General features: G+C 31.4%; 1 protein-coding gene across 7 annotated transcripts in view; it reads right to left on the reverse strand.

Annotated features, from left to right (window-relative positions):
* Positions 1-15,909, reverse strand: part of LOC143067323 (serine/threonine-protein phosphatase 2A regulatory subunit B'' subunit beta-like) — a 67,860-nt gene that overhangs the window by 43,981 nt on the left and 7,970 nt on the right. Inside the window, exons 1-2 of one of the 7 annotated variants that reach the window (XM_076240483.1) lie at positions 2,151-3,035; positions 506-1,648 (exon numbers count right to left, since the gene is read on the reverse strand). In XM_076240483.1, the coding sequence (XP_076096598.1) occupies positions 506-829 (324 nt within the window). In that variant the 5' untranslated portion in view covers positions 830-1,648; positions 2,151-3,035. Of the gene's footprint in view, positions 1-505; positions 1,773-2,150; positions 3,036-14,144; positions 14,485-15,909 lie in introns of those variants that run through there. The other 6 variants (XM_076240486.1, XM_076240487.1, XM_076240490.1 and 3 more) reach the window with 6 other exon arrangements.

Here is a 15,909-nt window from a genome sequence, read left to right on the forward strand (position 1 = left end):
TATCCCCAATTGAGATCCTCAAACTACAAGATGCATGTATGCCCCATCTTCTATCTGACAAATTATCACGAAATGCACAGCACATGTGAATGTACTTATCAAATAATTATTGCCTTGCATTATCAATATGTTTGTACTGAGTATTTCAGCAACCATGCACACAATAAAATGTTTTTCTAATAATGAAATGTAAATATGTTCTGCAAAATACAAGCAGGAAATTAATAAAAACCAACATTAAGTCCTGACACAATTTCTGCCCCCTCCCCCTTTTCCCTATCAGAAGGTAGATAGAAATAAAGCTTCTGAAGACAATTTTATATTTGTTTTGGACAATAACTTCATCATTTACAATTTACAGTTTGACATGTCCTTTGATAACTGGCTCATCAAATAAACTTTACATAAACTGATGTAAGTTCAGACATTTCTCTTCACAATATTTAACACCCCCCCCCCCCCCTGTTTTTTTTCTCATCAAACTTTACTGTTTTGAATACTTTACCTTGTTATCTGTTTCATCGAAATCAGGTTTAATAATTTCTTCCTCTGGTTCCGGTTTTATTAACCGGGTGGGTATAACTTTAGCCACAGGTATGGTTCCCTGCCCAGATTTCCTCCTACGATAACTCTGTATGAACGGCACAACGACAGGAGTACATTTCCCATAATGTATAGCACCACAGTTGAAAGAACAGTTTTTCAAGGTATTAAATTCACAACTTGTACAATGATGAAGTGAACGATTCCATTTCAATTCAATTCGACAATTATGATAGATAGCGACTTTAGAGTAAACATATTGCACTGGAGCATGATTCTGCTGCATGTCAACGTTTTCTTCCTCGCTTCAAAACTTAAAAATTTCCATTGAACACAAAGATGCCAATTAAATTCCAAACATAGATATCAGCTATTCCATAATGATAATATTGAGACTGCCATAAGTTCTGAATTTTCCTTCATTTTCAATACTCTATTAGGTTAAATCTCAAGCTATAAAGTCTTCCTGTTTAAATGTTTAACACTAAGTTAAAGCACTCCAAAGTAATTCAATCCCATTATAATTTGTTTTCGTTTGATTAACAAAATATTATCATTATAAATCTTATCTTGTTATAATTCCTTTTGCAAAAGAAAAAAACATTATTATAGCTTCCGTTCTCTTCTCCTACTGACTTTTGGGACTAAAGTACACACAATATGTATTCACTCAAAGGTGTTGTTAACAGATTCATTCTTATCCTTTGTCCACACTTGAAATTGATCAAAAACAAAAATCCTTCACACATCTTTACAATAAATTATTTCATTCTTCACTAGTTCCTTTTATTTTCCTCCTAAAATTATGCAACTAGTCTGTTTCCCTATCAAAACTTATTGAATTTAACATAAAGTTTTTTTGTTTATTTGTCAATATTAATAGATATCCACAAAGAATCCACTTGGAAAACCGTTCAGTTTGATATTTAGAAAATGTACCTTTTATTCCTTGTTTATGTCTTCCTAATACCCACACAGAATGTCATTCAACATGTTCAATAGTAAAACAAAAATGTGGATATCACCTGTATTACTTGAATGGGTCAAAATATGTCATGGATACAAACATCATGATTTCCAATTTTCTTAACATAATTAACCTCACCTGCAAATTTAAGACAAAAGGAAAGTGGATAATTTTATTCTAATTTATTTTCCTGCACATAATTGAACACACGAAATGATTTTAATTACGCATATGATTTTGAGTGATAAATCATTATAGACTGGAACCTATAAATATCTCTAATTATTTTAATACATTTTACAGATTTATAGCATAATTTATAAGTTATGATGCTGATTATTTCGAAAAATTTAGGACATAGTAAAATAAGCAACTCTGAATTGATTTTATAAAAACATATAATGATTTATTACAGTGTTAACGCTATATCATTAAATCTAAACCAAACATTAAACTAATAATATCTTTCATTTAAAAAAGTATTTTATTTTATTTATAAGGATGTTTTTAAAATATTAAGATGCCCAATATCCACATTAAACTAAAAGGTAATAATAAATTAATAATGAACTTCTCTGATTCCACTTAAAAGGTGGCAATTCATTCATCAAAACTTTGTAAAATCCATTAAATTTCTCACTTTTTATGAATTCCAAAATCACAGATCATAGAACTCCAGAAATCATTAAACATTTGAATGTAGATCCAACACAAATTAGCTTAAATGTGTCAATATCAGACGAATATTGGTAAAATAAGAGCTACGTAGAAACAGCAGGTTTTTTGGCAATCATTTGATGCCTCCTCCTACACATCCTGAGTGTGTGTAAAAGATAAAATCACATTATCTATAGGTGTGCTCAGCTTCATGCAATCAACATCAAAATCTTCATTTATATCATTGCAAGCTTTACAAGTATTACATTTTTATAAAGGAAAATGTTTTAACTTTTATTAAGGTTTACAGTTACTTTTATGATAAAACCCTGATCTGATCATGTCCTGGGTGATTATTCGTGAAAATTGAATTTAAAACTGACATTTTCTACCGATTTCTTCCTCCCTTGACCTTTACTTGTGATGAAAATAAAGTTACTTAACACCAAACTTTGTAGTTAATTACATTGAAAAGCTATTTAAATCTGACAATAAAACACTTATACCAATTTGAAACAGTCATGTTAATACCTAATTAATTTTACCTACTGTACCATATGTCTAAACAAACAATTTATCTGTCCTACATAATATATGGGATCACATACCAATAATCTTCTTAAAGTTCCCCCTATCCTGACAAATAAAGCCTGTATCTAGTTGTCATAAAAATGCTTATTTCATCCAATAAAACTTATAGTGTGACCTGTGAATAGGAAACTCATAGATTTTTAATCAAACTCGCCATTCGAAGAAATAAAAGATGATTTTATAGTTAAGTAATGGTAAAAAAGGAAAACTAAACATTCAAAGTGGGATTAATTATTGCTTCTGAATTGTTTAAGCACATGCAATAACCCTTAATTTATTATTGTTTTCATATCATTTCTAAAAATCAATTTCTAAACAACTTTTGATATAAAAGCACAAAAATTTTATTAATTACAATTCATTTCATTCAAGTTTCAAAATTCCTTTACTAATTTTTCTTTACAAGAACTTGGCAGAGATAAATTACAAATTTAGAATTTTAATTTTCATCTAATTCTATTGTATGTAGATTTTACTTTTATGAGTTTCACTGATAAATTTATTTCATTACTTAACAAATTTAATATTCACTTTAATCATACCATCCACATTTTCATCTGAATCTTAAGAAATCATTTACCTCAGTCACAAGAGTAGACTATAAATAATACCTCCTTAAAATCACCTAGCAAACATGTCTTATCCTTTCTAAATGCAAAGACTTCAATCACTTTAAAATACTATAATCACATCCAATTCAGAAAAACCAGATATTTTTCCAATAGTCACAAAATATATCCAGACAGAGAAAATCTGAATCAACTCAGATTCTCAGAATACTAAGTTTATAGAATTTTCTCCCTACTTTCCATACACCTGAACATTTTTTCATCCCAATGAAATTCTACACATTCACCTTACAATTATATGTCAAACCTGCTAAACAAATACCCCTATCACAAAAATGTTACTGTTTACACAAATCTTAAATAGAAGATAGGTATCTCTTACCCCAGATGGTCCATTTAATTGGTGGCATTGTACAAATGTAATACAATGTAAAGTCAATTTAAAAGTACTATTCTTTACTACACAAAATAATAAGTTGTTTATAAACAAATGATAAGATCTATGTAAGATACAGAAGATTTGTTATGAGAACAAGGTATGCCGCTATTGTTTGAAGTTTTAAGGAGACAAAGATAAAGATTGTACGTATGGAGTGACAGATTATGACAACCCAATTAGGAGGAAAACATTTTCATGACACCTATCTAGGATCATTATGAATGTATTGTCTTCTCAGATGTCTTATATTTTTTTTAGTGTTGTATAGATTATTTACTGATAATCATTTAAAAAGTGTATTGGTGTGGTCATTTAGTGGCACACCAATATCTCATCAGATTGAGACACTTCACTGAGTTTGTTTAGGATTACAATATACAGACTTTTTCTTATCCATTCCAAGAAACACTGGTTTTTCTGGAGGGTATAAATCTCTATTGTTTTTTATTCCATCGTTCTTACATGATGCACTTAATTTCAGTGAAACTTTACGACATAAGGCATTTGTTATACAAGATATGAAGTATCAAAAATTCTACTTTCTACAATCAGAGGTGGATCATCTCCCTCCCCTCTTCTTTGTGGGAAAAATTGGTTCGTTATTTAGAAAATCTCTGAAGCATATGACTGGCTCGGCCCTCTCTTATGCAGTCATATGTTCCCCAACCCCAGCCACCACCCCTTTAAGAAAAATTTCTACAACCGCGATTCAAAATGTGGAAGTTTCCCCCACTTATTCAGCATCCCAGAACCTTATTTGCGAGGCAATACAAACAGTATAAGTATCATCAAATATTCCTGATGTAGCCATTCTAATTTGTACTGTTTATTTTATTGTAGTATTGACTGAATACTGGGTACTCACCTTGCACAAAAAAAAAATCAAATATGAATTAACAATCTAGTTGATGACAGTATGATTACAAAAGTAACCAACAAATATGATCATAAATATATACCTGTATCAATGATCATAAATATATACCTGTATCAATGGAACAAATAACATTTATGCCTCAATAAACAATCATTATATTAATACAAAGTAACTGTATGATATTTATTGTATATTGATCCTTCTGATATGCCATTCATGTACATACTCCTACAACTAACATGTACATACATTGTATCTTTATCAATCTAGAGATCAGAGTTATAGAACAGACAAATGTGAATATTGGAACATTTACAGTAAAAGGATTATACTTTAACCCTTTCCCTTCCATACCTGTACAGGGTACCAGTGAAGCCAATTTCAAGAAATTAATCCTCATATAAACAGTAATATGATGTAATGTGCATCAAACTTCTATTATTATTAGTTTATAGTCAAGTCGCCCCTTACTGATGTGTAATTTTTCTGTAAAAAAACATTAATTTTTCTTCGAATTTTGAGGAATAGTCTCAAAAATAAGTGCAAAGAAAATTGCTCTTTTAAGAGGATTTATGACTTTTTTTTCAATAACTGCAGTGAGTTTTTGAAGAATAGTATAAAACTAATAGTTCTAACTTGTAAACTAGTTGAAAATGTTATTTTGAGGGTAGCAGCGCAATCACAAACTTGACATGTGCTAAAAATCTGAAGTCATTTCTTAAAGAAATTATGGGAAAAAAGACAAAAAACACTAAAATATTCTGAATTTTTTTGGCAAAGTTGAAATAGATGTAACAAAACATGGTTTCGTAAGTGTTGCGGTATGATAGAGATGAACACACTTTTGTTTGAATAAAAGAACATGTATATTTCAATGAAACTGACATTGTAAAGAGTGGATTCCTGCTAGATTTGCGTAAAAATCATGCATCTGGCAACAAAAAATTATCATCTGAACACATAATTTCACATAAAAACAAAGTGGGTGAGAATCTTTATATTATTTTTTTTAAAATTTCTTCAGTAGTAGTAGACTTAAGTACTTAAATTTCAATAAATTCTTTACAATGCCAGTGGCGCAGGGGTATGCTGAACTGTCCCAAGGCGCTAAAATGGAGTGTTGAAATCTCAGTACTGGGGTAGGAAAAGTCATTTCCTATAATAAATGTAGCTTAACTTAACTTTACTTTCAATTTCAAAAGGAAAACCTAAGAAATGTTTTTAAAAGAATGTGTGTCCCAAATTACCATTTACGATTTAGACAAATAACTAGTGTCCAATATTGAAATTGGACAAAAAGAGCGTCTAAAATCAGTTATTTTGAATGTTACAGACATCTATATTTCAAGGCCTATAGCACGTTATGCGTCTTTTTATGCCAATATGATAACTTATATGTCTTCAACAGACTCGAGGCATTGTGTTTCCACCAAAACCTGACCCTATTAGCTCAACAATATGTCTCTACACGACTTCTTGCCCAAGGATTGGTATTTTTACACTTTTTCTCCAACAGTCACGTGACTTTTGAAAATATACCATGTGACCAAAAAATGACGAATTATCTTCAAACTTAATGTTTTGAAATATTTTACCAATTATCTTTCATTTGAGCCCAACATGGCATGTGTATGACTATTGATGCAAATGCAGTATTCATTTAAACTTGATAGTGTCCTTTCGATAGAATAGAATAGAATAGAATAGAATATTTTATTATTCCAATCAAGGGCCCTTGATGGGCAGCATAACATGTACACATAGAACAATACATTATGATTTGTAACAGAAAAACATTTTTATATAATAAAATGAAACATTAAAAAAAAAAGTTCAGACAGGTGTTATTATCTTCATTCTATAAAAATCAAATACATTTAGTTCCAGGCAGGATCAGAACCATAAAATCATTACAATTATCATTGTTATTACATACATTAATTAACATTTCGTCTAACAAAATTCTAGACATGTAATAATATAGCTCACTAAATATTTAAGTACAGACAAATTTTAATAGACCACTTTCGAGTTCATCCGTCACCGGAAAAAACTCGTCAATTATACGCGCTTTTATCACCGTCATTTGTGCGTTTTGGGGCGTCGTCACTTCCCTTCCAATGTTGAGCGAGTGGTTGGAAAACTATAATTCTATATTATACGAATTATTCGGCAAATTGAATTCTCAAAATTGACAATCAACACTGCTGTCATTAGGGAATTGTTAGTAAGTACCTACAGAGCAACCATTATTTCTAGTTTATCCTGCACAAAGACGATCACTAAGACGCTTGATGAACGTAAATAGTGCAGGGATACAGGCGACCCCCTCTATCTGGTAAATGACGTCATAAAGGCGTGCATAATTGACGAGTTTTTGCCGGTGACGGATGAACTCGAAAGTGGTCTATTAGTAAATAACCAAACAAATTTTGCCTCATTTGAAAGATGTATAAAATTAGGACAAATTTACAGTTTATCTCCTTGAAAAATATCTCCCTATCATTTTTGTATGCTGGACAACTAGTTATAAAATGTTGTTCATCTTCAACCAGATTTAGAGTACATTTCTTACAAAGCCTTTGATTTCTTTCTATATATAATGTTTTATACCTGTCTCTTTCTATTTTGAGATCATGTGCACTGATTCTAATTTTACATATGGCACTTCTCAATTGAAAATTGTTTAAAGATAGATACATTTCTTTCGAAAAACAAGTTTTAAGTTTGAAATAGGTATCTAATTTACTACTCTGTGTATCTGTTCTTTTTGTGTTCCAAAATTTTATAAAACTATTATAAAGTTTTTGCTTAACTGACTTGATAAAAAAGTTGAGTTTCACCTCCAAATTATGAATATTCAGCTTTTTAAAAATGAAATGTATGGATGAATACCAGCATTGAATATTATTATTAAACATGTTTTTGTTACACATATAGGTATCATACAGTAAACCATCTTTCATATTCTTTATTCTAAACCAATATTTTAGCATTGATAATACAACTGAAAAAATCATTCATATAAATGTGCTGTAATGTGTCTTTTCGATAAGTAAAGGTCTAAAATGCCTGAAAGGGAAAGGGTAAAGCAGGTACTGATCAAATCAAATTTATAATTTTGAATTTGTTAAGCGTCTCGTGTAGTTTAGTAAGAGCATAAAAACTGCCAGAATTTCAGGAACTCCTGTGTATTATAACATTAAAAGCCTTTTATAGCCACCCAAGATGTATATTATAAAAGATGTTAAAAATTAAAATAATTTTTCTGTGGGAGTGCATCTGCAACAATCTCTGCCAAATTTATTGTATAATCTGAGGTCTAATTACAACACCTTCAGAATCCAATGCATTGTTGGTAATTTTTTCAAAAAGAGTACACTAAAACGTTGTAATTGGTTAAAAACATCATAAACAATAATTTATAAAATTGAATAATGACCTTATTTTCAATTTGGGGTACAAACAATAAAATTACCCATAGTCCTTTGTATTCTTAAATGGGTAGTTAGTGTTTGTTGCTTGTATTGTGCTGTTTTTCAAGGAAAAGACTTGAATTTCTTACAATGGGCAAAGGTCCTAATAAACATTAAATAACAAATTACTTCATTTTATGCTTGAACAATGCTTTGATTCCAATTACACAGTTCCTGCTTTATGTTTCTTGTGTGAATAAACTCCATGTGACTTGAATATAACAAGGCCAGTGACTGCCATCCTTAGCCAAGTGAAACCTAATCAACATTATTTAGTTGCACGATTTAACTTACTTTTCACATATTTTACCTAAATTCATGTCAATAAATATTGCCTCAAGGAAATCTTAATTTCAGGTGAAAAAGTCAAATTTTACTTACGACCTCAACAGCATTCCTCAAATATTTACATATGACAGGTTTCTGATGAAAAGGATACTCTAAATATTTGGAATAATCATCATTATTAACTTCAATAAATTATAAAGCATTTAATCTCAATTATTTTTGTTTGGTATTTGTAAATACTATTTTATCTTTAAATTCTGACAAAATCAAGGATGTTATGTAAGCCAGTAATACACATTTAAAGCCATATAAAGACAGCATCCTGCATATGTAAATATTGTCTAAATACCTTGTGTTCAATTCTTGGTTCTTCAAATCTATATATTCCTTACATATATATATATACATGAAGTATTACAATACCAAGTCCTAATATTTGTATATTTTAAATGATTTATTTTACACTTACAGTAACCATGAATTATGTCATGACTAGAGGCCTTTGTATTATAGAAACATATTGCTGTTTGTGACCCTGTCCCTTGAGAAAAACATTTGCTTGGCTCATCTCTTTTGATGATGGACAATTATCATACCAAGTAGCATTAATATTTTATAAAACATCCAAAAGTTCAGATCAGGACATGACTTAGTCAGACATAGGGTATAAATGGAAAATAAGAAAGTGACCTTGACCATACTCTCAATTCATCTTTATTCAGGACATGGCAGTATGCATCAATAATACAATGTAATGTTAATATCCATCAGGACATTCAAAAATTTAGCACTAGCTATACATAGACATGTAAGACAAAGAAAGACAAAAGTGCACACACTGAATGAGACATTCTTTTACACACTTTTATTCTTTTACACACTTTTAAATCCCTGCTTTATAATTAGGATTACATCTATGTTGAAAGTCTGTAATATGAAGATTTTACTACAAGTATCAGATTATCAATGATCCATGTAAATAAGGTCAAGATGAACCCTGACGACAGATATTTTCACCTATCAATTAATTGTGCTTTGTGTCTATAGCTATCTCTTGAGCTATTTCAAACTGCTTTTCACATTTTATTCTAATGTTGTGCTTAATTCAAGACAGTCCAAAGTTAGAAGAGGTTTGAGCGCTCAATAAGTATGTTCTACCCTGCCTCATTCTGTATGTGCCTGTCTTAAGTAATTCTCTTGTTTTCATTGGTTGCTGTCTGGTTTTTTTATTTATCATAAATGAGGCAGATTAAAATCTCCTTGGATTTATTAGTCAAGAGCTGACTACCTAGTAATGACTTTGGTCACTGATGAGAGCCAAGCAATGACCTAAAATTGCTAAAAACCATGTTATTTAACTGGACTTTAGTGTATAGTTGTCTCATGGACAATCAAACAACATCTCCTTATAGCAATAGCAAAATTTAAAAACAAATTTTCATCATATAAACCATTTTAGTTTTATCATGGTTAAGAGGAACTCGAGAATATTCTTAACATCTTTAATAGGCTTCAATGTAATGTACTAAGCTCCCCACTGTTTTGCATTTTAATTAATACACTTCAATAGAACTTCAAAGGGCGCATTTAGTGTTTCTATTGGTTTCACCTGATTCAGGGGTTCAAAGGTCAAATATATTTCAATTACTTCAACTTTCTTTGGCCATATTTGGTACTTGTTTTTAACCAACATCTTAAAGAAAATATTTCCTAATTAGATCCCTTTAATTTCAGGGGGTTTTGAAAAAGATTCCAAATGTTTACAACAAAGATTGCCAATTGATAGCAAAAGATTGTATAGCCTTTACATAAAAGGCAATAAAGATTTTTATACGAGTTTATGTGTCATATTACTAAAAATGCAGATAGTTGTATAATAACTCGTAAGCCACATACTGGGTAATATGCAAAGTGACAAAAACCATCACACTGCTTTAGGCCACTAGTGGACAAAAAAGGACCATGAAGTTAATTGTCTATTTTGTGCATTATATTCAGATCCTTTTATAGAAATATTACATAATGATACTAATTTGAGTTAAATAAATTTGCCGAGTAAAAGTTAGAATAAAATACACTTACCATGAGTAGCTTCATAGTATATTTTTCACCATACTTTATTTTTTTAGAAGGGTATATATATAGCCAGCTTTGTTTTACATTGTTGTTTTTGTGTATCAGTTACACTAAATAACACCCTTCAAATAACAGTTTCCTTTTCAGAACAATGGGTATATATAAGGAAGTTTTTATTTTCTCAATCAGAGTAACTTTCAACAATAGAATGTAAGCGTAAATATTTAGTGTGAACCTTCTTTCACAGGTAATATTTATAAATGTCCTTATACATGTACTTTACACAAATATCTGATTTGTTTCACATGTATTAATTGTTAAATGATTTTTTTTTTAATATAATAATGCTTCTGATTATATAGCATATGCATTTTAAATATACACATTTCTGCTCCAAAATAAGAGAACATCGATCTGCACATTACTACATATCTTGAAACATACAGCTAAGTTAATTCTCCAAATACTTTAGGCCAATCATATGTAAAGGAATTGGAAAAACCCAAGCACCATCATTGGTTCGACCCAGCCAAACCTACTTGTACACCAACACTGAGACCAAAACAGCACAATAATACATGTTAAAACTATTAAACCAAATCATGCATGCCTTTACAAATATTGTATTCCAAGCAGTTGTTAGAAGTTCTCCTTTCAAATTCTAACTTTGGTTAATTGTATTCAGCATAATCTAGAACAAGACATGGTCAAAATATGAGTTAACTTGAAAATTTCGACTGTTATGAATAATTTTGTCTCCCTTTGTATATATAAAACATGAATGTGTGTATAGGACACCATACTGAAATGCCCCACTCATACTTTCATGTGTCCATGTTCAGTTAACAGTGAAATCTTATAATTCCTGATACATTTAAAAGTTCACAAAATGTGAATTAAGTTTTCAGATGATTTGACCACAATTCCATGGTAACTTGCCATAAACCAAAACAGATCTTATCTGATACAGTATGGAAGGAAGGACAAATAGACACACAAATCAGGAAACATGACACACTTTACAGTCTTAGCTTGGGGAATCAGGAAACATGACACACTTTACAGTCTTAGCTTGGGGAATCAGGAAACATGACACACTTTACAGTCTTAGCTTGGGGAATCAGATATCAATACACAACTTTTACTGAATTTTATAAAATAACTTCCACACTCACATATGATACTGTTTTACAGATACCATATATACTATATTTATCATTTAAATGTGGGGAACCATTTTGTTTTAAATAGGGACTACTTTGTATTCATATAGAAAAATAAAGTTATTTAATTAATATTGAATTAGTCAGCTACACTTTAAATATAATTTATATTTCAGTAAAGGGCAAATTATATGTGAAAAGCTGTGTGAAAATGATTAAAATGGTGCTTTATACTTCATGCAAGTCATTATACATGGAATGATGGATGCCTTGGTTTTATCATATATACACATTATATACATTTGCCTTTAATTCAGAGTTCTGCCCCATCCAGGGTGGTGACAATAGAGCCTGATTGGTTGTCAAAAAGTTTAAATTATTTCAGCTGACAAGAAAAGGGAGACAACTACTCATAATTACAAGTTCTTCAAGCTGATCAGATGTGATCAATATGATACTACACAATTAACTGAAGACCTCAAAAGAGAGGGGCGAGTGATACCAGAGGGACATTCAACTCAAAGATCGAAAACTGACAACGCCTTGACTAACAAGTGAAAGCGTGAGCTACCACTCACTGATGATACCCCCGACCAAATATTTCTATAAACAGGAAGTTGTTGAGTGATGAATCTGAAAACGCATCACACCGTAAAGCTGACTTATATAAACTCTAAAACCAAATTTCAGAAATCCTTGTATTGTAGTTCCTGAGAAAAATGTGACGGTAATTTTTAACTTGGCTATCATGTGTAAAATGATGCAAGTATTTTGGTAAACAGGAAGTTGATATGTAGTTCCTGAGAAAATGTGACACAAAACATTAATTGGACAGACAGACGGATGAACGGACTGATGGATGGATAAGATAAACAGACAGAGGTTAAACCCCAAATTTATTGAATTGTGTATAAATAGGAAAAAGACAAACAGACAAATAATAGCACACAAGACACAACATGTACATAGAAAACTAAAGACTAAGTAACACGAACCCAACCAAAAACTGGGGATGATATGATGACTGTTAGTGTTATCAGGTGCTCTGGAAGGGTAATAATCTGGTATTGCTCATGTGGGATCTAATATAGTTTTTCCCCCAAAATGTAAAGATGGGAATGGTGCTTTGGCAGTTTAAGGCTACTTAAAGAATGTTAAGTTCCACAAAAGTGAACTCTGAACACTACTTATCCCTTACTTTCTATTTTTTTTTCATAAAATCTTATTTTGACAGAGTTGATAAAAAAAATAATAAATAGAAAAGACTGACATATTTTTGGTAGTTCTGTAATGAATCAACATGATAAAGTTTTGAAATTTCCTAGATTGGCATTGTCCTTTCAGATCAAAAATTATAATAATCTTTTTACTGAAAAATCAAACTTGAATGATTATTTTTAACTAAACAATACAGAAAATTACTAATATTTTGTGTGATTTAGTGACTATCTTAAATTGCAATAGATAAATTTTCTGAAACTATCAAATACGCATGCCCTCACTCACACTCCTCGAGCTCTTTCTCAGCTTTTCTATATAAAAGATATAATGTACAGGTGAAGTAAACAAACTCAAATTATGTGCATATGTACTCATGGTACTAGATCAAAATATAACCTACAACACAAGACTCAAATAACAAGATGACTACTGCTGAAGAAAGACTAGAGCAGCCCCCTCCCCTCTTTAGGTCAGTCAGTGGACCCCCCTTTACAAAAACTTCTGGATCCGCCATTGCTGGTACTGTTTATTTCAATCAAAATGTTCAAGTTCTGTATCCGTACCAATCGGATGGAAATACAGATCCTGTTTCCAAGCTTTGCTTATAGGATATGAAAACAATCTGTTCTAAATTTGATTTAAAGAACTTCCAGGATCATCTGGTTTTGTTGGATTTTTATATTCACCCATTCAAAAATATGAATGCTGAAATTTCATTGTCTGATGTAATAATTAACTGAACAGAAAGTATAACTGAGTGTTGTCAGATCCTTGTAAACAAAGATTAGACACAACTTGACAAGATATGCACTTTACAAGATAAGACAAAACTTCAATGATACTTGTCATCTCAGCAATATATTTACATCTGATCTTCACCAGTTTTCAATTTCAATCTCCAGGATCAAAATTAATTCATTTAGAAGCCTTTTTTTAAAAAATTTCGAATTTAGACAGATTTCTTTTTGTAAAACTTCAATGTCTGGGGAAAAAGTATTCAATTGTCACTAATCTTGGAAATGATCAAATTGTACTTCGTTTACAAAATGGTAAAACTAGGACTAGAAAAAAACATTGGTGAACAACTTCTGTTTCACAAGAATATTAAGAACAAGCACGTCTCTGTTACAATGTACATTGTATGAACATGTACTGTTAAGCACATTTCAAAGTAAATCATTGTTTTATCAAAATTTATGTACATGTATGTATGTAATAACTTGCATAAATGTACAAGTTGTTTTTTTTTTCTTTTTAAAATAAATATTTTGACAAACCTTAGTGCCTCCATTCCTGTGGTTATTCTTGTTTGACAATGGTCTGCGAGGACTTCTAGGGCTTGGCAACTTAGAGGTTGGTGGAGAAAATGGTGGTGAAGTAGGCCGTAACCTTGGTGACTGTTTACCAGATGATGACCTTGGTGATGCCAATGAATAATGAGATAATGGTGTTGTCAATGCTTCTCCATGTGTCAGTTGTCTAAGATTTTCTTTCAGACTATTCTGTGTATCTGGTTCACTCAACCATCGTAAAAATAATTCATCAACTTTGAGTTTAAGGACAGGTTTGAGTGCCATAATGAGTACTACAGCACTTGAATCTTTGGTTCCATAAAAACTGAAATTAACAGAACAACATCATAAAATAAAATTGAGAATGGAAACAGGGAATGAGCCAAAGGGACAACAAAGTTACCAAAGAAAAGAAAACAGCCAAAGCTAGGCCACCAATACATTTTTTGTAGGTTTCGATCACAACAAGAAAATCCTGCATGCTCAGGCCAGCTTCACCTGGACCCAAAACAAAAATATGTACTTACAAATGCACATGTACTACTAGTTCAGAGAATATGGATGTCACACCTTGGAACAATACATCTAACAGGAAATACATCAGATAGGCTTTTCAGTATAAAATTGATAAAATCACAAATTTTACGACACTTTTGGCAAGATTAATGGATTTGGGAGGCATCTGAGGGAAAAATATCTGAATTAACCACATAATACTAAACGTTCCACAAATACAATGAATTTTTAATGTTTTATCATGATCATAAAGAAGATATTTTTTTTATCGTATAAAATGGGTCAATTTAAGTGTCATCTTATTTGATGTGAAGTGATCGGGAAGGATGTGCGCCCTGCGCTTTTAGCGCATATCGACCAGAAATGGTGCATAGAGTGACTTATGTAAGCGCCCACGTGGCACACGATATTTTTCACATCGTTTCGATACGTTTAGATATTGTCAAATGGATTTCCGATCGTGTTCCGTGCCGCCATGTGTGTGTACACAATTGTGTAATGTTCAGGGCTCACGCTACCAGGCGACTTGGGCGAAGAAGTCGCTTTCCCGACCGTCACTTCGCTTTCCCCGACCCCCAAAAGCGAAAACAAGTCGACCTGTTCTTGACGATACTCGCTTTCAGTCGCTTCCGTCATCGGACATTTTCAATTTTTACCAAGTTGATGAAACATCAATTTTTTATTGATAATTAAAGAAATTTACACCTAAACGATTGATTATCTTAAGAAAAGAGGTTGAAGCATTGTCTTTGCAGTGTGTAGCAGGTTATTTGATAAAAATACAACTTTTTATTACTTCGTGCATTTCCGCAAGTTCCGGTGGTTGTTACTCGAAAACGTACATCAACCTAAATTTCGGCGGCAAAATAAGTTTGTTACTTCATTTAAACGTGATAAAAGTTGCCTCCAGTAAATGTTCAATCCATTTATTGCATTAAAAACGTCATGTTCCTTTCCAAATAACTTGTCAAACATCGTTTATTTTTGTAAATTTTCTTGCATTCGTCCGCCACTGACCGATTTCTAAACTACGGATATGAACCGGACCAGCTATGACCGAAATCCGTACTTTTACAATAATTACACGGACGCACAGATGGAACAGCTGACAGAAGAATATTGATCCCAAAGGGAAAAATTACGTATTCCACACGCATTAAGAGACTTTTGGTTACATCTAATTGATTGGTGTATATAATTCCCTATATTTTTTATGGATTGTTTCAAAGTTGCT

The sequence above is a fragment of the Mytilus galloprovincialis genome, chromosome 3 (genome assembly GCF_965363235.1).
Source record: "Mytilus galloprovincialis chromosome 3, xbMytGall1.hap1.1, whole genome shotgun sequence".
Taxonomy (NCBI): domain Eukaryota; kingdom Metazoa; phylum Mollusca; class Bivalvia; order Mytilida; family Mytilidae; genus Mytilus; species Mytilus galloprovincialis.